The sequence below is a fragment of the Manis javanica genome, chromosome 1 (assembly GCF_040802235.1).
Source record: "Manis javanica isolate MJ-LG chromosome 1, MJ_LKY, whole genome shotgun sequence".
NCBI classification, from domain to species: Eukaryota; Metazoa; Chordata; class Mammalia; order Pholidota; family Manidae; genus Manis; species Manis javanica.
The window spans coordinates 182,957,181-182,983,347 of NC_133156.1; the positions used below are offsets into that span (position 1 = coordinate 182,957,181).

The 26,167-nt window shown below is 42.4% G+C and overlaps 2 protein-coding genes across 4 annotated transcripts in view; both read left to right on the forward strand.

The window, feature by feature from the left end:
* The window catches only part of PAIP2B (poly(A) binding protein interacting protein 2B), a 60,096-nt gene that overhangs the window by 7,523 nt on the left and 26,406 nt on the right, over positions 1–26,167 (forward strand). Inside the window, exons 2-3 of one of the 3 annotated variants that reach the window (XM_073211708.1) lie at positions 17,254–17,413; positions 18,878–19,039. The exons of the other annotated variants lie outside the window; for them this stretch is intronic. The gene's annotated coding sequence lies outside the window, so the exon portion shown is untranslated. The remainder of the gene's footprint in view (positions 1–17,253; positions 17,414–18,877; positions 19,040–26,167) is intronic. 3 annotated transcript variants of the gene reach the window in all.
* On the forward strand, positions 19,046–24,055 carry LOC140843133 (uncharacterized). The gene is made up of 2 exons (XM_073211674.1): positions 19,046–20,959; positions 21,268–24,055. Exon 1 carries the CDS (start codon positions 19,638–19,640, stop codon positions 20,922–20,924), a length of 1,287 nt encoding a protein of 428 aa, XP_073067775.1. The 5' UTR covers positions 19,046–19,637; the 3' UTR covers positions 20,925–20,959; positions 21,268–24,055.

A 26,167-nucleotide genomic window follows, 5' to 3' on the forward strand; every position in this document is an offset into this window, starting at 1 on the left:
AAGATTAAATGATGCATGTAAACATATGTCAGGAACTCTGAAGCACTATACAAATGTAAGACAGACTTGAATCTATTCAGCTTAATTTAAGATTTTTAGGTTCCAATTTTTATTATAGAAATAGTACATATTTACTGTTGTAAAAATGAGAGCACTAATAGGCAAATAGGGGAAAGAAAAACTAAAAAGCACTTCATAGACACACCATACTGAGAAAATGGTTAACATATGTATTTATACTTTTTACTTTTATGCATATTCATCTGTGTGCATATCATCTATATACATTCTTTATAGAAATGGATTTATCTTGGGTATTTTGTTTAGTCAATTTATTTTTATGAGCTAAATCCCCTAAGAGTACAGATGCTTGGTTCAAGGAATTGTTAAGTCTGCTGCCACATACTGCTATATGTAATGAGAACTGAAAAAGGGCTGAAATCTCAGTCTGGTGAACATGTGACCTTGTGTGTAGTAACCCAAGATTCTGAACCACTTCAGAAGCTTAATCAGAGTCACATTCAGAAATGAACTTGATATATGTTTGTGCTTATGCTTGGCATTGTAATAGCCTCATAGGATGACTCCAGTGTTTGTCAACAGGGAACTGGTTAAATAAACTTTGGTACATCCAAACCATGGAATATTAGATAGTTGTAAAAAAGAATGAGGAAGATCTGTACTGATGTAAAAGCTCTAGGTATAGTGTAATCTTTAAAAAGGGGACAAGGTATGGAACTGTGTTTAGTATGCTACTTTTTGTGTTGAGAGAAGAAGGGTAGATAAGAATATACATTCATATTTGCTTATAATTGCAAAAAGAAATTCTGAAATGACATATAACAAACCAGTAAAAGAAATAGAAGTGGGAATGGGATTTCACTATATGCCTTTATATATATTAACCTACTTTAAAAAATTTACTGGCTTATGTGTTTGTATAACCCTTTCAAAAATGAATGAATGAGTGAATGAAATGGGGTTATGAGGAAGGAAGGAAGGAAGGGAGGGAGGGAGGGAGGGACGATGGATCTGAGGGGCTGCCCAACTTTTTGGTACCAGGTGAAAACATAGCAACAGTAGCAAAGATGGGAAGAGTAGCCTCAGGAAGGGGTTGGCAGCCTTATTTTCTTCTTTCACTCAATTTTGTATATTTAAAAAATATTTTGAGAGCAATAAAATAATTTAAAACAACATTGTTTTCAGATGGCAGTCCCTATTGCTTCAATAACTGCTCTCATTTTCATACTCATTTGTGGTATGGTATTTTTCATATGCATCCATAAAATTTTCAGTTGTAATCACACTTCACATTTTTAAACTTACCTAATTATATTTTTTTCTGTGTTGCTACAGGAAGACCTTTAAAGAGGATGAAGGTAGGGAAGCTTTGCCTAGTGCACATCCCCAAAGTGGGCTGATTGACCTCAAGAGGCAGGAATTCAAACCCCCATAGTCTATGGGTAACATACATACATGAGAAAATATAAGAGAAGGCAGAGATTTAAATAGATGTAAATGGAAATAACACTCATCCCTGATAGTAAAAGAAACCACAATTCAGAAAACAAAATATAAAGAAAAATGATCTTTAATTTTGTTACTTAAAACATTCTGGTACTTTGCTTTTTAGACCTTTTTTTCTGCATATAAACATTTTAAAGAGTAGAATCAGGATGTATATATTTCTGGCAACTATTGAGATGCTCATGAATATTTTTTTTCCCTTTGCCTGCTAATATGATAAAATAGATTTTTTTTTTGAGAGGGCATCTCTCATATTTATTGATCAAATGGTTGTTAACAACAATAAAATTCAGTATAGGGGGGTCAGTGCTCAATGTACAATCATTAATCCTTCTCAAGCCTAATTCTCATCAGTCTCCAATCTTCTGAAGCATAAAGAACAAGTTCTTACATGGTGAACGAATTCTTACATAGTGAATGAATTCTTACATGGTGAACAGTACAAGGGCATTCATCACAGAAACTTTCGGTTTTGATCATGCATTATGAACTATAAACAATCAGGTCAAATATGAATATTCGTTTGATTTTTATACTTAATTTATATGTGGATCCCACATTTCTCCCTTTATTATTATTATTATTTTTATTTTTATTTTTTATTTATTTATTTTTTTTTTGAGAGGGCATCTCTCATATTTATTGATCAAATGGTTGTTAACAACAATAAAATTCAGTATAGGGGGGTCAACGCTCAATGTACAATCATTAATCCATCTCAAGCCTAATTCTCGTCAGTCTCCAATCTTCTGAAGCATAACGAACAAGTTCTTACATGGTGAACGAATTCTTACATAGTGAATAAATTCTTACATGGTGAACAGTACAAGGGCATTCATCACAGAAACTTTCGGTTTTGATCATGCAATATGACCTATAAACAATCAGGTCAAATATGAATATTCGTTTGATTTTTGTACTTGATTTATATGTTGATCCCACATTTCTCCCTTTATTATTATTATTTTTATTTTTAATAAAATGCTGAAGTGGTAGGTAGATGCAAGATAAAGGTAGAAAACATAGTTTAGTGCTGTAAGAGGGCAAATGTAGATGATCAGGTGTGTGCCTATGGACTAAGTATTAATCCAAGCTAGACAAGGGCAGCAAAACATCCACGGATACAGAAGATTTCTCTCAAAGCAGGGGGGGTGAGGTTCTGAGCCTCACCTCTGTTGATCCCCAATTTCTCACCTGATGGCCCCCCTGCGACTGTGCCTGTCTTAGGTTGTTCCTCCCTTGAGGAATCTTACCCGTCTCTGGTTAACCAGTCATCTTCCGGGGCCATACAGGGAAATGTAAAGTTGGTAAGTGAGAGAGAAGCCATATTGTTTGTAAAGGTTAGCTTTTTACTTCTTTGCAGATTTATGCCCTGTGGCTTCTATGCCCAGCACTTGTCTCGAGGTATCTTTACCACCTGGAGGAATTATGATACTCGGTAAATTTGATATGAGGCACGAATTCTATTTAAGGGTTGTAATTAGGAAGGAAGAAGAAAAGCTATAGAGGTAGCATATGGAAGAAAACATGCGAGGATTGATTATTTCTTTGACATATCTTCTTGTAGAGTACCTTAAGTTATGTATATGTTTTAAACTACTAACTAATTTGCACACACATATTAACATAATAGAAATACGGTGACATAAACAAAGCAAATTTATAATTACCATCCATCTCCAGTGAAGCCAAGAAAACCATTTAGGCACCCTAGGCATTTGTGAAAATTTGTCTATGATATGATGGATATTGTCCAACTGTACTTGAACAGTCTGAGAGAAATCAGACAAATTAAAGCAGCCCATTTCTGGGATCTGTTCACATCCCATATGTTCTTTTAACCGTAGATAGTCTATAGTCATAAGATTTTGGAGTGCTACACCTTGCACCCCTCCCAACTCCTGGTTGAGTTCCAACAGTACAGATCCGGTCAAATTCGTTGTCTCACTGTATGCACATGCCAGCTAGACATCTCCCTCCTCATTCCAATGGCAAGTCCAGGAAATGGTGGGGTGGATGCAGCCACAACCACAGCATCGCCCAGATCCCTGTGGAGGCTTTTTGATGATCATCCCCCTGGCACAAGTCCTCCAGAGAGTGCTGATGCCGGAAGCTCCTCCTCATACCGTATCTTAGTTCATTTTCTGGGTATCCAAGCTAGGCCTTGATCTTCTGCATAGAAACAAACAGACCCTTTGCCCACACTTTGACATGCCCTCTATACCACTGTGCAGAACTCATTGGAGGTCAGCACACAGGAACTGCTTTTTTTTTTTTTTTTTAAGAGAAAGGAATATTATCAGAAAAGAGTACCTCCATAGCTGATCATCTGACACCCTTTAAGTGATCAACATTAAGGATATTTAAAGCATGCCTTGATCTTTGATTTACCAATAGTTTTATCCTATCAAGGAGTAATCCCCCTTTTCTTTCTTTCTTTCTTTCTTTTTTTTTTTTAATCTTTAATCTACACTTACCTGAAGAACACTATGTTTACTATGCTCTCCCCTATATCAGGTCCCCCCTAACAACCACATTACGGTTACTGTCCATCAGCTTAGCAAAACGTTGTAGAATCACTACTTGTCCTCTCTGTGTTGTGCAGCCCACCCTCCCCTTTCTCCCTTCCCCCCCATGCATGCTAATCTTAATACCCCCCTTCTTCTTCCCCCCCCCTTATCCCTCCCTGCCCACCCATCCTCCCCAGTTCCTTTCCCTTTGGTACCTGTTAGTCCATTTTTGGGTTCTGTAATTCCGCTGCTGTTTTGTTCCTTCAGTTTTTCCTTTGTTCTTATATTCCTCAGATGAGTGAAATCATTTGGTATTTCACTTTCTCCGCTTGGCTTATTTCACTGAGCATAATACTCTCCAGCTCCATCCATGTTGCTGCAAATGGTTGGATTTTTCCACTTCTTATGGCTGAGTAGTATTCCATTGTGTATATGTACCACATCTTCTTTATCCATTCATCTACCAATGGACATTTAGGTTGCTTCCAATTCTTGGCTATTGTAAATAGTGCTGTGATAAACATAGGGGTGCATCTGTCTTTCTCAAACTTGATTGCTGCGTTCTTAGGGTAAATTCCTAGGAGTGGAATTCCTGGGTCAAATGGTAGGTCTGTTTTGAGCGTTTTGATGAACCTCCATACTGCTTTCCACAATGGTTGAACTAATTTACATTCCCACCAGCAGTGTAGGAGGGTTCCCCTTTCTCCACAGCCTCGCCAACATTTGTTGTTGTTTGTCTTTTGGATGGCAGCTATCCTTACTGGTGTGAGGTGATACCTCATTGTAGTTTTAATTTGCATTTCTCTGGTAATTAGCGATGTGGAGCATCTTTTCATGTGTCTCTTGGCCATCTGTATTTCTTTTTTAGAGAACTGTTCAGTTCCTCTTCCCATTTTTTAATTGGGTTATTTGTTTTTTGTTTGTTGAGGCGTGTGAGCTCTTTATATATTCTGGACGTCAAGCCTTATCGGATCTGTCATTTTCAAATATATTCTCCCATACTGTAGGGTTCCTTTTTGTTCTATTGATGATGTCTTTCGCTGTACAGAAGCTTTTCAGCTTAATGTAGTCCCACTTGCTCATTTTTGCTGTTGTTTTCCTTGCCCGGGGAGATATGTTCAAGAAGAGGTCACTCATGTTTATGTCTAAGAGGTTTTTGCCTATATTTTTTTCCAAGAGTTTAATGGTTTCATGACTTACATTCAGGTCTTTGATCCATTTTGAGTTTACCTTTGTATATGGGTTTAGACAATGGTCCAGTTTCATTCTCCTACATGTAGCTGTCCAGTTTTGCCAACACCATCTGTTGAAGAGACTGTCATTTCCCCATTGTATGTCCATGGCTCCTTTATCAAACATTAATTGACTATATTTGTTTGGGTTAATTTCTGGGGTCTCTAATCTGTTCCACTGGTCTGTGGCTCTGTTCTTGTGCCAGTACCAAATTGTCTTGATTACTATGGCTTTGTAGTAGAGCTTGAAGTTGGGGAGTGAGATCCCCCCTACTTTATTCTTCTTTTTCAGGATTGCTTTGGCTATTCGGGGTCTTTGGTGTTTCCATATGAATTTTTGAATTATTTGTTCCAATTCATTGAAGAATGTTGCTGGTAATTTGATAGGGATTGCATCAAATCTGTATATTGCTTTGGACAGGATGGCCATTTTGATGATATTAATTCTTCCTAGCCATGAGCATGGGATGAGTTTCCATTTATTAGTGTCCCCTTTAATTTCTCTTAAGAGTGACTTGTAGTTTTCAGAGTATAAGTCTTTCACTTCTTTGGTTAGGTTTATTCCTAGGTATTTTATTCTTTTTGATGCAATGGTGAATGGAATTGTTTTCCTGATTTCTCTTTCTATTGATTCATTGTTAGTGTATAGGAAAGCTACAGATTTCTGTGTGTTAATTTTGTATCCTGCAACTTTGCTGTATTCCGATATCAGTTCTAGTAGCTTTGGAGTGGAGTCTTTAGGGTTTTTTATGTACAGTATCATATCATCTGCAAATAGTGACAGTTTAACTTCTTCTTTACCAATCTGGATTCCTTGTATTTCTTTGTTTTGTCTGATTGCCGTGGCTTGGACCTCCAGTACTATGTTGAATAACAGTGGGAAGAGTGGGCATCCCTGTCTTGTTCCCGATCTCAGAGGAAATGCTTTCAGCTTCTCGCTGTTCAGTATAATGCTGGCTGTGGGTTTATCATATATGGCCTTTATTATGTTGAGGTACTTGCCCTCTATTCCCATTTTGCTGAGAGTTTTTATCATGAATGGATGTTGAATTTTGTCAAATGCTTTTTCAGCATCTATGGAGATGATCATGTGGTTTTTGTCTTTCTTTTTGTTGATGTGGTGGATGATGTTGATGGATTTTCGAATGTTGTACCATCCTTGCATCCCTGGGATGAATCCCACTTGGTCATGGTGTATGATCCTTTTGATATACTGTTGAATTCTGTTTGCTAATATTTTATTGAGTATTTTTGCATCTACATTCATCAGGGATATTGGTCTGTAATTTTCTTTTTTGGTGGGGTCTTTGCCTGGTTTTGGTATTAGGGTGATGTTGGCTTCATAGAATGAGTTTGGGAGTATTCCCTCTTCTTCTATTTTTTGGAACACTTTAAGGAGAATGGGTATTATGTCTTCTCTGTGTATCTGATAAAATTACGAGGTAAATCCATCCGGCCCCGGGGTTTTGTTCTTGGGTAGTTTCTTGATTACCATTTCAATTTCTTTGCTCGTAATTGGTTTGTTTAACTTTTGTGTTTCTTCCTTGGTCAGTCTTGGGAGGTTGTATTTTTCTAGGAAGTTGTCCATTTCTTCTAGGTTTTCCAGCTTGTTGGCATATAGGTTTTCATAGTAGTCTTTAATAATTCTTTGTATTTCTGTGGAGTCTGTTGTGATTTTTCCATTCTCACTTCTGATTATGTTGATTTGTGTTGATTCTCTTTTTCTCTTAATAAGTTTGGCTAGAGGCTTATCTATTTTGTTTATTTTCTCAAAGAACCAGCTCTTGGTTTCGTTGATTTTTGCTATTGTTTTATTCTTCTCAATTTTGTTTATTTCTTCTCTGATCTTTATTATGTCCCTCCTTCTGCTGACTTTAGGCCTCATTTGTTCCTCTTTTTCCAGTTTCGATAATTGTGATGTTAGACTATTCATTTGGGATTGTTCTTCCTTCTTCACATGTGCCTGGATTGCTATATACTTTCCTTTTAAGACTGCTTTCGCTGTGTCCCACAGAAGTTGGGGCTTACTGTTGTTGTTGTCATTTGTTTCTATATATTCCTTGATCTCTATTTTGATTTGTTCATTGATCCATTGATTATTTAGAAGCATGTTGTTAAGCCTCCATGTGTTTGTGAGCCTTTTTGTTTTCTTTGTAGAATTTATTTCTACTTTTATACTTTTGTGGTCTGAAAAATTGGTTGGTAGAATTTCAATATTTTGGAATTTACTGAGGCTCTTTTTGTGAGCTAGTATGTGGTCTATTCTGGAGAATGTTCCATGTGCACTTGAGAAGAATGTATATCCTGTTGCTTTTGGATGTAGAGTTCTATAGATGTCTATTAGGTCCATCTGTTCTAGTGTGTTGTTCAGTGCCTGTGTGTCCTTACTTATTTTCTGCCCAGTGGATCTATCCTTCGGGGTGAGTGGTGTGTTGAAGTCTCCTAAAATGAATGCATTGCAGTCTATTTCCCTCTTTAGTTCTGTTAGTATTTGTTTCACATATGCTGGTGCTCTTGTATTGGGTACATATATATTTAGAATGGTTATATCCTCTTGTTGGACTGAGCCCTTTATCATTATGTAGTATCCTTTATCTCTTGTTACTTCCTTTGTTTTGAAGTCTATTTTGTCTGATATTAGTACTGCAACCCCTTCTTTCTTCTCACTGTTGTTTGCCTGAAATGTGTTTTTCCATCCCTTGACTTTTAGTCTATGCTTGTCTTTGGGTTTAAGGTGAGTTTCTTGTAAGCAGCATATAGATGGGTCTTGCTTTTTTATCCATTCTATTACTCTGTGTCTTTTGATTGGTGCATTAAGTCCATTTACATTTAGGGTGACTATTGAGAGATATGTACTTATTGCCATTGCAGGCTTTAGATTCGTGGTTACCAAAGGTTCAAGGTTAGCTTCTTTAGTATCTTACTGCCTAACTTAGCTCGCTTATTGAGCTGTTATATACACTGTCTGGAGATTCTTTTCTTCTCTCCCTTCTTATTCCTCCTCCTCCATTCTTCATATGTTGTGTGTTTTGTTCTGTGCTCTTTTTAGGAGTGCTCCCATCTAGAGCAGTCCCTGTAGGATGCCCTGTAGAGGTGGTTTATGGGAAGCAAATTCCCTCAGCTTTTGCTTGTCTGGGAATTGTTTAATCCCACCATCATATTTAAATGATAGTCATGCTGGATACAGTATCCTTGGTTCAAGGCCCTTCTGTTTCATTGCATTAAGTATATCATGCCATTCTCTTCTGGCCTGTAGGGTTTCTGTCGAGAAGTTTGATGTTAGCCTGATGGGTTTTCCTTTATAGGTGACCTTTTTCTCTCTAGCTGCCTTTAAAACTCTTTCCTTGTCCTTGATCCTTGCCATTTTAATTACTATGTGTCTTGGTGATATCCTCCTTGGATCCTTTCTGTTGGGGGTTCTGTGTAATTCCATGGTCTGTTCGATTATTTCCTCCCTCAGTTTGGGGAAGTTTTCAGCAATTATTTCTTCAAAGAGACTTTCTATCCCTTTTCCTCTTTCTTCTTCTTCTGGTACCCCTATAATACGAATATTGTTCCTTTTGGATTGGTCACATAGTTCTCTTAGTGTTGTTTCATTCCTGGAGATCCTTTTATCTCTCTCTATGTCAGCTTCTATATGTTCCTGTTCTCTGGCTTCTATTCCTTCAATGGCCTCTTGCATCTTATCCATTCTGCTTATAAATCCTTCCAGGGATTGTTTCACTTCTGTGATCTCCTTCCTGACATCTGTGATCTCCCTCCGGACTTCATCCCATTGCTCTGCATTTTCCTCTGCATCTCATCCCATTGCTCTTGCATTTTTCTCTGCATCTCTGTCAGCATGTTCATGATTTTTATTTTGAATTCTTTTTCAGGAGGACTGGTTAGGTCTGTCTCCTTCTCAGGTGTTGTCTCTGTGATCTTTGTCTGCCTGCAGTTTTGCCTTTTCATGGTGATAGAGATAGTTTGCAGAGCTGGTACAAGTGACCACTGGAAGAGCTTCCCTTCTTGTTGGTTTGTGGCCTTCCTCTCCTGGGAGAATAGCGACCGCTAGTGGCTTATGCTTGTCAGCTGTGCGCAGACAGGGCTTCTGCTACCTGCCTGTTTGCTATGGAGTTTATCTCTGCTGTTGCTGTGGGCGTGGCCTGGCTGGAGCTGCTCCTCCAAAGTGGTGGAGCCCCGTTGGAGGGGGAGCAGCCGGGAGGCTATTTATCTCCATAAGGGGCCTCTGTGCTCCCTGTTGCCCAGGGGGTTAGAGTGCCCAGAGATCCCCAGATTCCCTGCCTCTGCCTCTGGTCTAAGTGTCCTGTCCTGCGCCTTTAAGACTTCCAAAAAGCACTCTCCAAACCAGAACAACAACAGCAACAATGAGAGAGGTAACAGGGAAAAAAAAAAAAAAAAAAAAAACGGAAAAAACACGTGATTTTTTTTGTCCTCAGGTGCCAGTCCCAGGCATCCGCTCACTGGTCCTGCTGCCCTGCCTCCCTAGCACCGGGGTCCCTGTCCCTTCAAGGCTTCCAAAAAGCACCCGCCCACCGGTCCCGCAGGGAAAAACACACGATATTCTTTGTCCTCAGGCGCCGGTCCCAGGCACTCGCTCACCGGTCCTACTGCTCTGCCTCCCTAGCACCGGGGTCCCTGTCCCTTTAAGGCTTCCAAAAAGCACTCGCCAAAAAGAGAAAAAAAAAAAAGGGAAAAACGCGCGATTTCCTCCGTCCTCAGGCACCGGTCTCAGGCACCCGCCCACTGGTCCCGTAGGGAAAAACGCGCAATATTCTTTGTCCTCAGGCGCCGGTCCCAGGCACCTGCTCACCGGTCCTGCTGCTCTGCCTCCCTAGCACCAGGGTCCCTGTCCCTTTGAGGCTTCCAAAAAGCACTCGCCAAAAAGAGAAAAAAAAAGGGGAAAAACGCACGATTTCCTCCGTCCTCAGGCGCCGGTCTCAGGCACCCGCCCTCTGGTCCCGCAGGGAAAAATGCGGGATATTCTTTGTCCTCAGGCACCCGTCCCAGGCACCCGCTCACCGGTCCCAACGCCCTGCCTCCCTAGCACCAGGGTCCCTGTCCCTTTAAGGCTTCCAAAAAGCACTCGCCATAAAGAGAAAAAAAAAAGGGGGGGAAAACACGCGATTTCCTCCGTCCTCAGGCGCTGGTCTCAGGCACCCACCCACCGGTCCTGCAGGGAAAAACGTGCGATATTCTTTGTCCTCAGGTGCTGGTCCCAGGCACTCGCTCACCAGTCCTGCTGCTCTGCCTCCCCAGCACCGGGGTCCCGGTCCCTTTAAGGCTTCCAAAAAGCACTTGCCAAAAAGAGGGAAAAAAAGGGGAAAAACGTGCGATTTCCTCCATCCTCAGGCGCCGGTCTCAGGCACCCGCCCACCAGTCCCGTAGGGAGAAACGCGTGATATCCTTTGTCCTCAGGCGCCGGTTCCTGGCACCCGCTCACCGGTCCCACCACCCTGCCTCCCTAGCAATGGGGTCCCTGTCCCTTTAAGGCTTCCAAAAAGCACTTGCCAAAAAAAAAAAACCGCTCCAGTTTCTTTCCACCCGCCGGGAGCCAGGGGGAGGGGCGCTCGGGTCCTGCTGGGCCGGGGCTTGTATCTTACTCCCTTTGCAAGGCGCTGGGTTCTTGCAGGTGTGGATGTGGTCTGGATGTTGTCCTGTGTCCTCTGGTCTCTATTTTAGGAAGAGTTTTCTTTGTTATATTTTCATAGCTCTATGTGTTTTTGGGAGGAGATTTCCACTGCTCTACTCACGCCACCATCCTGGCTCGATAAAAATAGATTTTTATATATCTTGATTTTAGACCAGTCTTGCATTTCTTGGCTGAACCCTGTTTGATCAAAGTGTTTTGTTTTATTTTTCAATAAATTGCTTGGTTTTATTTGCTCATGTTTTATTTGAAATTGTATGTTTGTAGCATGGTAATTGGTCTGTGGCTTTCTTTGTGCCATTTTTATTCTCTTTAATATGTTGAGCTACCTGTATTCTAATCATTAGGAGGCTATCTTCACTTGTTTGTGCTCTGAAACAGTTGCATGAGAATTACCTGATTTTTGAAAGTAGATGCTTTGTGGACTATAGACTGGTCTTGCGCCTACTTTAAGATGCCGTAATCTTAGGGGAAGTGAAGTTTTAATGTAGTGATTTTAGGATAAAACCAGAGCAAAACAATGTAATTACCTAGTGAGAGTTTGTTTTTGTTTGTTAGTGGCAGTCTTAGTGTCTTTATTATTATAGGCCAGTGCTGAGGTATAACACTTGCCATTTGTGGGTTCAGTAGTCCTTTGTTTTAATATTGAACAGATACACAAAATGTGCCTACCAGGGCTCTGCTTTATCCCTACTGAAAGCAAGAAGTAATGTAGTAAAATTCTGTCTAGCTAGAAGCTTCTGAAGAATGGAGTATTCTGGTTTAATTCTATTAACTTGGAAATATAAAGGTTAAAAAAATCTGAACTTTAATTTCCTGTTGAATCCAGTTCTAAGATGTAGCAAATAATTCCCCTTTTCTCTTCCAGTAAGTCTGATATATTCAGACCTAGTTGATGTTTTATTACAGAATTGTAAAGTGTTGGAGGCTTATGTTATGAAGATTCTTTTTTAGAACTTTAGATAGATGTAAGAGGTTGTAAATGTTATTGGATGAAATCAGGCTGCATGGGAACTGATGCCTGTTGAGTATATATATTTCAGACAAAAATCTCTGATTGCAGCTTGTTTTCTTAATAAATCATAAGAATAAAGCACATCAGATTGAGGGTAGTAGTTGTGAGATTATATCTTTTCATTGGATGTCTTTATTTCATATTGATAGAACATACAGTACCCCTGGCCTTAGACCAAGAAAAAGAAACCCTCCTGCGTACCAGTGGTTCTCAAACTTGAGCACGTTGCAAAATCACCTAAAGGGCTTATTACAACACAGATCACTGGACCTCATCCAGAGTTTCTGATTCAGCAATTCTGGGGTGGGGCCTGAGAATTTGCATTTCTAACAAGTTTCCCAGATGATACTGATGCTGCCGGGCCAGGGACTATATTTTGAGAATCACTGCTGTATACTAACTAATACTGGAAATCTGGTTCTAGAAGAAAGCTGAGTTTGGTCTGGCAGTATAAGTATACAGGTTATGGAGCAAATCATGAAAGATGCACCCCTCTGCTGTCAGCATACTGTTGGCGTTCAGGTAGTTCATAATACACAGTGACATAACACAATTCTTGTTTCATGATTGTAAGACCTAGACAAATACCAAGTGAGAAATTCCGTTTCATTTACAGGGCTTAAAGACAAAGGGATTCTGGTTAAATAGGATTTAGTGATTAACACCATAAGAATAAGGGTTATTTATATGTCCCTTTTGTCTCCCCCATCACTTACCTTTTAGCCTTACTTTAGAAGGGTCCAGTAATTTTTTTAAGTGGGTGAGAACTTTGAGTGCCTATTAAATTTGAAGTTTTTTGTGTTTTTAAAGACATTAGCTATGCTTCATTAAGATTTTTTTAAACAGTAGCTTTAGAGAGAAGTGAAACTTTTTGACAAAAAAGAAGAAGAAATCACTGGAATTATTTTACCTTATTGGAATGTTGGAGAATATAGTCTGCCTCATAAACATCAAGCATGCTACAAATTTTCAGTTGTTTTAGTGACTTGTCATTGCATTGTTCAAAGGAATACTAGTAATTCTTGTAATCCCTCTGAAGATGAAAAATGAAGTTCAAAGCCATAGACATGGCATAGAAGCTGGCCACAGGACAAAGCTATGAAGAAATAGGTAGGTAGGTAGGTAGGTAGGTAGGTACATACATAGATAGATAGATAGATAGATAGATAGATAGATAGATAGATAGATAGATAGATGGCAGACAGACATACATATATATATGCATACACACATACATAACACGCATATGTTTTTAAAATTATTATTCAGCTGAAAACAAATATACCTGTGCAAAAACTTAGGCACCATGTAGAATCTTTGAGTTGAAGAGAAGAGAAACACACTTTTTCATAGAGGAGTTTTGCTTCAACAGGTTTTTCTTGCTTGTCCACTACCTAATTTCTGTTGTTCTACACTAACACCCTCAGTTTTCAAGTTGACCAGCTGGTCCAGCATTAACTGTTAGAGGAATAACTGGTATTACACACAGTGGATTGGGCCCTGCTTGGAAACATTCCTGTTTTGCTCCCTTACCCCCTCAGAGAAGAATGTGAGTGAGGAAAAGAAGAGTAGAACTAGATCCTGCAGGTAAGACCCCTGTGGTTCTGAAGCTTAGCTGTTTATCACAAACAAAGCCCCAAGCTTTCTAAAACAATCTATATTTGGGGCCCCACCCCTAGACCCTCCCAATAATCTTCTAGGATGGAGCCTGGGGGACTGCATTTTCAACAACTTCCTGAAGCCAGCTAGGTTCTAAATCTCTGACCAGACCAGTGCTGATCCCGAGTGAATTTTCACAAGCCTGTAGTAGAATAAGAAAAATTAGGAGCACATAGTGTTTCTCATAAAGTTAAATTTATTCAATTTAAAGAATTGTCTTTTGTATTGAATTAGGGCCTTCCTATGACTTTGGTGTTGAAATATCCTTTTATAAAATGATGTTAATAAGGGTTTTTACAACTTCCTCTAAAAATGTGATAATATGTTGTCCTCATACTTTTTTTTTGTTTAGTGAAGCAAAGTAAAAGTTTTATTTACTTTTTTTTTGTTTAGTGAAGCAAAGTAAAAGTTTTATTTAAAGTAACTTAAAGAGAGAAAAAGTGCAGGCAACCTCAAGGAGGAAAGGCACCCTGAAAAGTTGGAGAAACTGTTTAAGGTTAAAAGATTACGCACTTAGAAAAGGCGGGCAACCCCAGAGGTGTGCTGTCCTCAGATACTTTTGAAAATTACTGTTCTGTGAAATCCTAAAGATTGAGTACCTCTGATCTAATCATTCTTGGAAATTGTTTTTAAAATATTTTGAGGTACAAATCTATAAAACCTTTGGCTGGATGAGTTAAGAATTTTTCTAGTTTTGTAGAACTGCTTTTTCTTTGTTATGCAATTGCACAGTTGTCTGGTGCTGCACCCTCAGTCACACACAGTGATATTTCTGAGCAGAACAGGAGTATTCACACTAACTGGGATAAATGAAGGCTATCTATAGCTCCATATCAGGGGAGGCCAAGTTTTAGTGTCAACTGAGCTTCAACATGAAGCATACAGAAAATGGTTAGTTTTTAGAGTTTTTGGATTTTGGCATTGTGCCTAAGGGGTTATAGACCTGTTTGGCGGTTTGCCATCAGATCAGTCTTAGACATTTAGAGGACTTTGTTTTGTTATTGAGAAAAATTACATGTATCTCATATGTAATAATTTGCCCATGGGAATGTTTTTGACTAATGTAATCTACTAAAGATTTCAGTTCACAATGTTTCCTGTGTTAATAGCATATAATATCTTTCTGGAGCTGAATATGCAAAAGTCAAGATCCCTGTGATGACCACCATTTCATATTCTTGAGGACAATTGATGGCCTCAATCTGGAGAAATGGAACCTGAGGACAGGTCTGGGGTACGGAAGCTTGTCACCAATGGCAAGTTTTACTTCTACCTTTGGAAGTGCCTTTAAATGCTTTATGGAGTGCACTTCATGTCTGTTCTGTACATTTCCAATAGGATAATAGTAATATCACAGAACATCCTTGAGGGGTGTTTCTAAAAGTTTGTGGGTTGCCAATAGTTGTTACATTAAAAATGTAATAAATCATAAATAATAAAGGCATTAATTAATTAGGGAAATTCTTGGTAGTAAATAAGACACCTCAGATCAATGTATTTATTTGGCCATGGAGTTTTGTTTTTTTTTTTTTGCAAAGAGCATTCACCAATTTGGCAGTTGCTGTTGTAGGAATTCAGGTAATTGGGATTTGGACTATTCCATGTAGAGTTTGCCACTGTATTAGAGGAATTGTTCTTAGTCTTTCTATAATCAGAGTCACCTGGAGCAGTTAACTAACAGAAGTACAAAGACAAATACCATATGATTTTATTTATATGTGGAATCTAAGAAACAAAACAAATGAACAAATAAACTGAAGTAGACTCATAAATGCACAGAACAGACTGGTGGTTGCCAGAGGGGAGGGGTGAAAAGGTAAAGGGAGAAAAAATTAGAATGCTTGATATTGTGGTCTGGGTAATGAGTATATACACATGCCAGAATTCATCAAGTTGTATACTAGGATTTGTGCATTTCATTGTATTGTAGAGTGTAGGCATTAAGTAAGAATAGAAATAAGTTGGCGTCCTTGGGGCCTAGAAGCCATTTTCTGGCGTCTTCCAAGAAAAACTGGAACTAGGTAAGGCCTAGAAAAACAAGTTAATCAATCATGGCCCGGTGGTGGTGACCTTTAGTCAGCTAACCTCAGTCAGTTAATCATACATACCAAGCTTATCTTGCTGAACCACCCTAATAATTGAAGAGTGATTTTATCTTGCTCTTGCTAACCCCCAGGATGAGGGGATGTGGCGCCAGCCGAAAAGTTATGTGCTTGTGGAAAAATACTGTCTCTTTGAATATGCTATATAAACCCCTGGCTTTGAGTGCTCGGGGTCCTTGTTGAAACCCGCTGTGTCGGGCTGACACTTGGACCCCAGCTAGCTGGCTCCTGAATAAAGTCCTCTTGCTTGTTCATCAAGAGACGTCTTCCGTGAGTGAATTGGGGTGGCGTCCTCCTTTGGGGAATCCAACATTTGGGGGCTCGTCCGGGATCGAGCGTTCACCCCGCTTCACTCTTGAAGTCACCCTTGGAGGAAGAGGTAAGGTTGGTGGCACCTTGGGTTGTCTGTGTTTCGTTTTCTGTCTTTCAGTGCAACCGGTCGTAATTCTGAAGGGGGTACCCTCCGTCTGGCAGCCGTCTTGATCCCGTAAAGGGTTCGAGACCACGGTCGGTAGACGTACTCCGAGCACCGCAGGCTGCAACCCTGGGGAATGCCTCAGGGAGATTAGAGGGCCAGGGACGCCTGGTGACCTCTCATCTGTTTTTCTGGCAAGGTGAATCTGATGAGATAGGGTTGATTTTTGGGCGCCAAGAATATCAACCCTCTGATTCCTTTCGGTTTCTGGTCAAAAATCTGAGGAAAACAAGGAGTGGCCGCCATGTGTCTAATCTGTGTGTGTCTCTGTTTTTTGTGTCTTTCACGTGCCTAATAATTGTTATACTGACAATGGGACAGACAGTGACGACCCTCCTCAGTCTGACGTTAGATCATTGGACAGAAGTAAGGACGAGGGCACATAATCTGTCAGTAGAAGTTAAGAAAGGACCATGGCAGACTTTCTGCACCTCCGAGTGGCCCACCTTTGATGTTGGGTGGCCCCCAGAGGGGACCTTTGATCTCTCCATTTTACTAGCAGTAAAAGCTGTTGTTTTCCAGGATTCACCTCAGGGACACCCGGATCAGCAACCCTACATTGCAGTCTGGCAGGAGTTGGTGGAGAATCCACCGCCCTGGGTAAAGGCCTGGGTGCAAAAGAAAATGAGCCCTCGGGTCTTAGTTGCCCAGACCCAATCTCAGAGCAAGAAAAAAGAGACCACCAAAGTTCACCCGGACACTCAAGATTTACTCATGGTTGATGATCCCCCTCCCTACCCTCCTGCCCCTATGGCCCGCCCCAGCCCCGGCACCCCTGACACCTCCAGTCCCTGGTGCTGAGGCAGTGGGGCCGGCTCTGGGACCTGCCCAGGGAACTCGGCGCCGCCAAGGGGCTACTTGGAACCCCCGGGTATTTTTCCTCTCCAGTCTTATGGGGCTCCCATCCTCGGAGAAGAAGGGGACCCACCCTTCCAACCTCTGCAGTATTGGTCGTTTTCCTCCGCCGATTTATATAACTGGAAAGCTAACCACCCTCCTTTTTCAGAAGAACCACAGAGACTAACTGGGCTGATAGAGTCCCTGATGTTTTCTCACCAGCCCACTTGGGATGACTGTCAACAGCTTTTGCAGGTGCTCTTCACCACGGAGGAGAGAGAAAGGATCCTCCTGGAGGCACGAAAGAACGTGCCTGGAGCCGACGGACGACCATCACAACTTCCTCATGATATAGAGAGGGGGTTCCCGCTGACCAGACCCAACTGGGACTTTAATTCTCCAGAAGGTAGGGAGCGACTAACCATCTATCGCCAGGCTCTGGTGGCGGGTCTCTGTGGGGCCGCAAGGCGCCCCACCAATTTGGCTAAGGTAAGAGAGGTCAGTCAGGGAGCCACTGAGGCACCCGCAGTGTTCTTAGAATGCCTGATGGAAGCCTTTAGGTGGTACACTCCCTTTGATCCTACTTCTGAAGAGCATAGCGCCTCAGTGGCCCTTGCTTTTATCAGACAATCAGCACCCGATATTAGGAAGAAGCTTCAGAGATTAGAGGGTCTCCAAGATTTGTCACTGAAAGATTTAGTAAAAGAGGCTGAAAAAGTTTATCACAAGAGGGAGACTGAGGAAGAAAAGGAGTTGAGGAAGGAGAAGGAAAGAGAAGGTAAAGAGGAAAAGAGGGACAGGAAGCATGAGAAAAATTTAACAAGGATCTTGGCCGCAGTAGTAGAAGGTAGGGGACGCCCACCCTCTAGTGGCAGAGCTAGCAAGACAGGGTACCTGGGCAACCGGACCCCTTTAGAGAAGGACCAATGTGCATATTGCAAGGAAAAGGGGCATTGGGCGAAGGAATGCCCTAAGAAGCCACCGAGGGGACCTCCGAAGAAGGTGTTGTCTCTGCTAGAGGATGAAGATTAAGGAAGACGGGGCTCGGAGCCCCTCCCCGAGCCCAGGGTAACCCTGAAGGTGGAGGGGCGAGTTCTTGGTAGACACCGGTGCTCAACATTCTGTACTGACCCAAGCTAGGGGCCCCCTCTCTGGCAAAAAGTCTTGGGTGATCAGGGCTACGGGCCAGAAACAATATGCGTGGACTACCCGAAGAACAGTAGACTTAGGAGTGGGACGAGTAAACCACTCATTCCTTGTCATACCGGAATGCCCTACACCCCTGTTAGGAAGAGACATATTGACCAAAGTAGGAGCCCAAATATCCTTTCAAGCTGAAGAAACTCAAGTGACTAATCGAGAAAAGAAACCTTTGAGCCTAAGTATCCTGACCATAAGTTTAGAGGATGAATACCGCCTTTTTAAGGAACCAGAACCCTCCCGAATTGGTCAGGAGTGGCTTGACCAGTTTCCAGGGGCCTGGGCGGAGACGGCGGGTATGGGGCTTGCTGTAAACCAGCCCCCTGTGGTCATAGAACTGAAAGCTTCAGCCTTACCAGTAACTGTGAGACAATATCCAATGAGTAAGGAAGCTAAATGTGGAATTAGGCTCCATATCCAGAGGCTCATGGAGCAGGGGATATTAGTAAAATGTAAATCCCCATGGAACACTCCCTTGCTGCCCGTAAAGAAAGCGGGAACAGGAGATTATCGACCAGTGAAAGATTTGAGAGAAGTTAATAAGAGGGTACAGGACATTAATCCCACTGTGTCGAACCCTTATAATCTGCTAAGCTCCCTGGCCCCGAAAAACACCTGGTATACAGTCCTAGATTTAAAAGACACTTTCTTTTGTCTGCACCTGCACCAGAATAGCCAACTGCTGTTTGCTTTTGAGTGGAAAGATCCCTCCACAGGAATTACTGGGCGATTGACTTGGACTCGTCTGCCACAAGGATTTAAGAATTCACCCACCCTCTTCAACGAGGCTCTACACCGGGACCTGGCCTTTTACCGAACCTCTAACCCACAGGTAACCTTGTTGCAGTATGTTGATGACCTATTAATAGCAGCCCCTACCTGGGAAGCCTGCCAAGAGGCCACTGGAGCCCTTCTGACTGAACTTGCTAAACTCTAGAGTATAGGGCATCTGCCAAAAAGGCACAGATCTGCCAACAACAAGTGACTTATTTGGGATATCCCTGAGAGAAGGGAAAAGATGGCTCACTGAAGCCCGAAAGCAGACTGTGACACAGATCCCGGTTCCCACTACTCCACGCCAAGTTCGTGAGTTTCTGGGGACGGCAGGATTTTGTAGACTGTGGATACCCGGGTATGCTACCTTAGCCACCCCCCTGTATCCCCTAACAAAAGGGGCAGCCCCGTTTGTTTGGGGATCTGAACAACAGCAGGCCTTTGATGATATTAAGAAGGCCCTCCTGTCGGCACCCGCTCTGGCGTTGCCGGACTTAACAAAGCCATTTGTCCTCTTCGTGGATGAACGGAGCGGGGTAGCTCGAGGAGTGCTGACCCAACAATGGGGACCTTGGAAGAGACCTGTCGCCTACTTGTCAAAGAAATTGGACCCAGTAAGTAGCGGATGGCCTGCCTGTTTGAGAGTAGTGGCAGCCATGGCCCTCTTAGTTAAAGATTCTGACAAACTTACACTGGGACAAAAACTCACTGTGGTTGCTCCCCATGCGCTGGAGAGTATAATTTGGCAACCACCTGAAAGATGGATGTCGAACGCCAGAATGACTCACTACCAAACCTTGCTCCTGAATCACGATCGTGTGGAATTCGCCCCGCCCGCCATCCTAAACCCGGCTACTCTGCTCCCTGACTCGGGGAAAGAAGTGCTTCACACCTGCCAGGAGATCCTGGCTGAAGAGACAGGGACCCGCCAGGACCTACGAGATCAGCCCCTAGAGGGACCGGGACTCCTGACCTGGTACACAGACGGAAGCAGTTACATCATGGGAGGTAAGAGGATGGCGGGGGCTGCAGTAGTAGACGATGACCGGATCGTGTGGGCCAGCGGACTTCCAACGGGCACTTCCGCACAGCGAGCAGAACTCGTTGCCCTGACCCAGGCTCTAAGGATGGCTGAAGGTAAGAGACTCAATGTCTACACTGACAGCCGATACGCTTTCTCCACCGCTCATATACATGGGGCTATCTACAGACAGAGAGGGCTGTTGACTTCTGCTGGGAAAGATATCAAAAACAAACAGGAAATTTTAGATTTATTAGAAGCCGTCCATAGACCCAGGGAGGTAGCAATAATACATTGCCCTGGACATCAGAGAGATGAATCTCTAATAGCTCGAGGGAACCGGAGAGCGGACCAAGCCGCAAAACAAGCAGCCCAGGGAATGAACATTTTACCCCTCTGGGTATACCCGGAAGACACATGTGCTAAAAGCTTCCAGTATACACCCGAGGACCTCGCTCGGATGGACAAGCTGGGGTTCAAAAAATCCTCGCCCCTTAGAACATACAAGTCAGGAAGTGGGAAGAATATTCTGCCCCAGAAAGAGGCAGGAAAATATTTAAGGCAACTACATCAGTTGACACATTTGGGAGCCAAGAACCTAAAAACCCTGGTTCGAAACTCCCCTTATCACATCATTGGCTTGGGAGAAACGGCAGACGAGGTGGTGAGAAATTGCGTTCCTTGCCAATTGGTAAATGTGAAGAAACATCAAGTAATACACGGAAAAAGGCTCCGCGGGGATCAACCAGGAGCTTATTGGGAAGTTGACTTCACTGAAATTAAGCCTGCTAAGTATGGACATAAGTACCTCCTAGTCTTTTTAGATACCTTTTCAGGATGGACAGAAGCTTTCCCTACCAAGACCGAGACAGCTCAGATGGTATTGAAGAAATATTTCCAAGGTTCGGAATCCCAAAGGTAATCAGCTCCGATAATGGTCCTGCCTTCGTTGCCCAGGTGAGTCAGGGATTGGCCAAGATCCTGGGGACAGATTGAAAATTGCATTGTGCATATAGGCCCCAGAGCTCAGGACAGGTAGAAAGGATGAACAGAACTTTAAAAGAGACCTTGACTAAATTATCTATAGAGACTGGTTTATGTGATTGGTTAGTCCTCCTTCCCTTCACCTTATTTAGGGTCAGGAACACCCCCGGCCGCTTTGGACTAATGCCCTTTGAGATAATGTTTGGGGCCCCGGCTCCACTCCAATCGGCTCATCTTCATACATTCCCCAAATGTGCAACTAATAAGTTTCTACTTGAAAGGTTACGGGCCTTGGAAGTCGTGCAGAAAGAAGTGTGGGCCTCCATCAGGGAAGCCTATCGGCCAGAAGACTTCTCAGTACCTCATCAGTTCCAGGTGGGAGACCCTGTCTACGTGAGACGACACAGAACGGGAAACCTTGAGCCACGGTGGAAAGGCCCCTTCATTGTCCTCTTGACTACTCCCACAGCTGTGAAAGTGGATGGCATCTCCTCCTGAGTACACGCTTCACATCTGAAGAAAGCACCCCCGCCGGACCCAGACTGGCGAGTAACTCGGACTGATAACCCATTAAGCTTCGTTTGTGTAGAAAGAACCATGTTATTAGTGATTCTGATGCTCCTGCTACTTCCAACCCTCCAGAACCCCAACCCCCATGAACGCAGGTTGCTGACATGGCAAGTTTACTCTCAGACAGGAGAGGCAGTGTGGTCTGTTTCTAAGGCCGCCCCCCTTAAGACCTGGTGGCCGTCCCTGCACCCTGATGTTTGCGCCCTAGTTGCCGGGTTAGATACCTGGGACATACCCAATATACCCTGGAAACAGGCCCACCTAACTCTCAATCACCCCCTAGTGAGCGGCTGGTGGCCCGCTGGTTTTGGATGCAGTACACCTGAAGCTCGAAATAAGACAAAAACCACTACTTTCTATGTCTGCCCCCGTGACGGACGAACCCACCAACAAGCCCGACAGTGTGGGGGCTTAGAATCTTTTTATTGTAGCTCTTGGGGCTGTGAGACCACGGGTAATACTTATTGGAACCCCGTGTCTAGCTGGGACCTCCTTAAAGTAGTCCAGAACCACACTTCCCCCAACTGTGAACAGACAGGGCTATGCAACCCCTTAAATATCACGTTCAGTGATAAGGGACGCCAGTATGATGGATGGGTCACTGGACGACAGTGGGGACTTAGATACTATAGATCTGGAGATGACAAAGGCCTCATATTTACTATCAGACTCAAAGTTGAGACCCTTCCGGCTGCCCCTGTGGGACCCAACACTGTCCTGCGAAATCAGCTGCATCTCCCAACCCCAGCCCCTGCAATCCCAGCCCTGAAGCAGGCCCTAGTTCCACCAGTGGGCTCTGCCACTACTTTCTCCGTCCCCACTCCTGACCAAGTAACCCCTTCTGGCACTGGACAACGCCTCCTCAACCTCCTTGAGGGAGCTTTCCAGGTTCTAAATACCACCAACCCCAATACCACCAAATCCTGTTGGTTATGTTTTTCCTCTGGACCCCCTTATTATGAAGGACTGGGGCTGTCGGGCAGCTTTAACAATACGACTAGCCACGAAATCTGTAGCTGGGGCAGCCACAAGAAGCTGACCCTGACTGAGGTGACCGGGAAAGGGAAGTGCCTAGGAACGGTCCCCTTGACTCATAAGAATCTGTGTAATGAAACCATATCCATAGCCCCCTCAGGTGAAAACAGGTATCTAGTCCCTCCTCCCCAGGGGTGGTGGGCTTGTAATACTGGACTGACCCCGTGTGTCTCCACCTCAGCCTTCAATTCCTCCCACGATTTCTGTATTATGGTCCAACTAGTGCCTAGGCTGATGTATCATGATGATCTCTCATTTGTAACGGAATTTGAACCCAGATATAGATATAGAAGAGAACCAGTCTCGTTGACTCTAGCCGTATTATTAGGTATAAGAGTTGCAGCTGGAGTAGGAATGGGGACAGCCGCCATTATCCAAGGGAACCAAAATTACGAGGGACTGAGAGTAGCTATTGATGAAGACTTAAAGACTATAGAACAATCCATCACTAAACTTGAAGAGTCCCTAACTTCCCTTTCTGAAGTAGTGCTACAGAATAGGCAAGGACTAGACATACTGTTCTTAAAAGAAGGAGGATTGTGTGCAGCCCTGAAAGAAGAATGCTGCTTTTATGCAGACCATTCCGGAATAGTAAGAGATTCAATGTCTAAACTTAGAGAGAGATTAGATCAACGGAAGGGAGAGCGGGAGGCCAACCAAAGTCTATTTGAATCCTGGTTTACTCAGTCCCCGTGGCTTACAACCCTGATATCCACCCTGACAGGGCCCTTGCTTATTTTCATATTACTCCTCACCTTAGGCCCCTGCATTTTAAACCGGCTAATAACCTTCGTTAGAGAAAGAGTAAGTGCTGTTCAGATACTAATGCTGAGGCAACAATATCATTCTCTCACACAGCAAGAAGAAACGAACATTCCATGATTGGAATGTCCAAAAAGAAAGTGGGGAAATGTAGAGTCTAGGCATTAAGTAAGAGTAGAAATAAGTTGGCATCCTTGGGGCCTAGAAGCCATTTTCTGGAGTCTTCCAAGAAAAACTGGAACTAGGTAAGGCCTAGAAAAACAAGTTAATCAATCATGGCCCGGTGGTGGTGACCTTTAGTCAGCTAACCTCAGTCAGTTAATCATACATACCAAGCTTATCTTGCTGAACCACCCTAATAATTGAAGAGTGATTTTATCTTGCTCTTGCTAACCCCCAGGATGAGGGGATGTGGCGCCAGCCGAAAAGTTATGTGCTTGTGGAAAAATACTGTCTCTTTGAAAATGCTATATAAACCCCTGGCTTTGAGTGCTCGGGGTCCTTGTTGAAACCCGCTGCGTCGGGCTGACACTTGGACCCCAGCTAGCTGGCTCCTGAATAAAGTCCTCTTGCTTGTTGCATCAAGAGACATCTTCCGTGAGTGAATTGGGGTGGCGTCCTCCTTTGGGGAATCCAACAGTATGTACCTCAGTATAAAAAATTTTTAAATAAAATTTATTTTTAAAATCTCTTAAATACAAATGTTGGGCCTTGGCTGAAACCTAATAAATCATATCTGAAAGGTATGATTGTGAAAGAGTTTCCAGGTGATCCTGATGTACTCTAAAGACTGAGAACCACTGAATAGGAACATGCTTTCTCAACACTTGCCAAATGCATTCCTAATCCTATTTGAGTATGCTTCTATTTTGTATTCTTGGCTCTGGTCCAAGGACTAGAATATTGTAGTAATTACATTCAAGGTTGACTTTCTTCCCAGAGTGTGTCTATCCAGATTTTTAGATTCCATTTCATCAGTAGAGCAAATTGATAGGTCAGTATAGAACATATTTTAAACAATAGTAGAACAGAGATTGTGTTCTATTTATATTGTCTTCTAATCTGGCATCCTTGAGTGTAATGTAGATGATGCTTCTATTTGTAGTTTACTTTTTTTTTTTAAATGTATTTTTCTCTTAGGGAACCCAAATGATTTTCCTCTTGATTTGTCAACTAATATGCTTTTGAAAGCTTGTCAACTTCTAGTTGCAGGTAAATTCAGTTTTCTGTGTGCTTAGCAAGTACATTGACATTCTATTTGCATTCCCTTTTCTTGAATCAAATGGTAGGTAAGTAATGGAGCATTTGTGTATTGAGGTCAACATGGGAAAGCTTAGCAGTGTGTTTACTTCCTTGTTTTCTGTTAAAGTATGTGCAACTTCTCCAAGAACAAATGAAATGGAAAAAGGGAGGACAAGATCATTCTAACTAGAGACTAACCTGGAATCTGTGTTTTAAATCTCTGCATACATATTCTACGTGTCCTTCTCACCACACCTCCCCGCCCCACCAACCCTCTGTCAAAAAAAGCTGAACTACTCATCCTGTCTCCTTTCTACCTTGATTTTTCACCATATTATGGAGAAAAGCTGATGGGTTTATTTCCTCAGTAAAAGAAGATTTTGTAGAACAAGGAAACAAATTGTTTTAGTACAAAGTATAATAGTATATCAAATATGTTCTACTTGAATTTAAAAGGTTTTATAAATTCTTGTATTGCTTATATAACTTGAAAATATTCATTTTATGTGTGTGTATGTATATATGTATGTGTATTTACACATACATACACATACATATAATTGACCCTGTGTAAAATTAGAAGAAACAAAAAGAAAATCACAAAGTTGAAGTTTGGGAGGTTTATCCAGCAACTGTCCAGGTAGAGAGACTTGCACTTGGGAACATAAGCATTCCTGCCACCAGGAAGTGAAATATCCTGCCATGGAGTAAGGATGCTTCATGTGGCTTTGTAATGGATAAAATCTCTCTCCTGATGCTGTTCTTCCCTTAGCTCTGACTTCATGCTCACCATGCAATCTATTACTAATTAAGAATCCAAGGCATTTGGATTTCAAACCATGGGAATACATTAGCTATTCAAAAAATAACTAAGTATCCCTTTGTAGCCTCTCCCTCTCCACTCCTTGAAAAAACTAATACTCCCTTCATCTGCAACTAATACCTCCTCCATTTGGCTTTCATACTAATTTCTGTTCATGGAAACTGCTCTTATTAGAGACCTCCATGGTTCTAAATGCTGCGGGGACTCCCCAGCCTTACTTTGACCTTTCAGCAGCCTTCAACGCACCCACCTTAAGTGGTTGTATTAGTTTCCTGTGACTGCTATAACAAATTACCACTAACTGGTGGCTTAAAACAACATAAATTTATTCCCTTGCATTTATGGAGGCCAGAAGTAAAAAATCAAGGGGTCACCCACTGCCCTCCCTCTGGAGGCTCCAACAAAGGGAGAATCTGTTCGCAGGTATCTGTAGGCATTCCTTGTTTGTGGCTACATGACTTCTGTCTCTGCTTCCATGGTCCCAAGGCTGCCTCCTCTGTCTCAAATTTCCCTGTTTTCTTATAAAAGACAGCATTGGATTTAGGTCTACTGATATAATCCAGGATGACCTACTTACCTCAAGGTCCTTAATTTAGTTACATCTGCAAAGACCCCTATTCCAAATAAAGTAGCCTTCACAGTGCTAGGAATTAGGATGTAGACAGGTTTTTTGGGACTGCCATTCAGCTGTGTTGGAGTTCTGCCATCCCTTGATTTCTGTGATGCCCCCCTCTTCTAGGTTCTTTCTC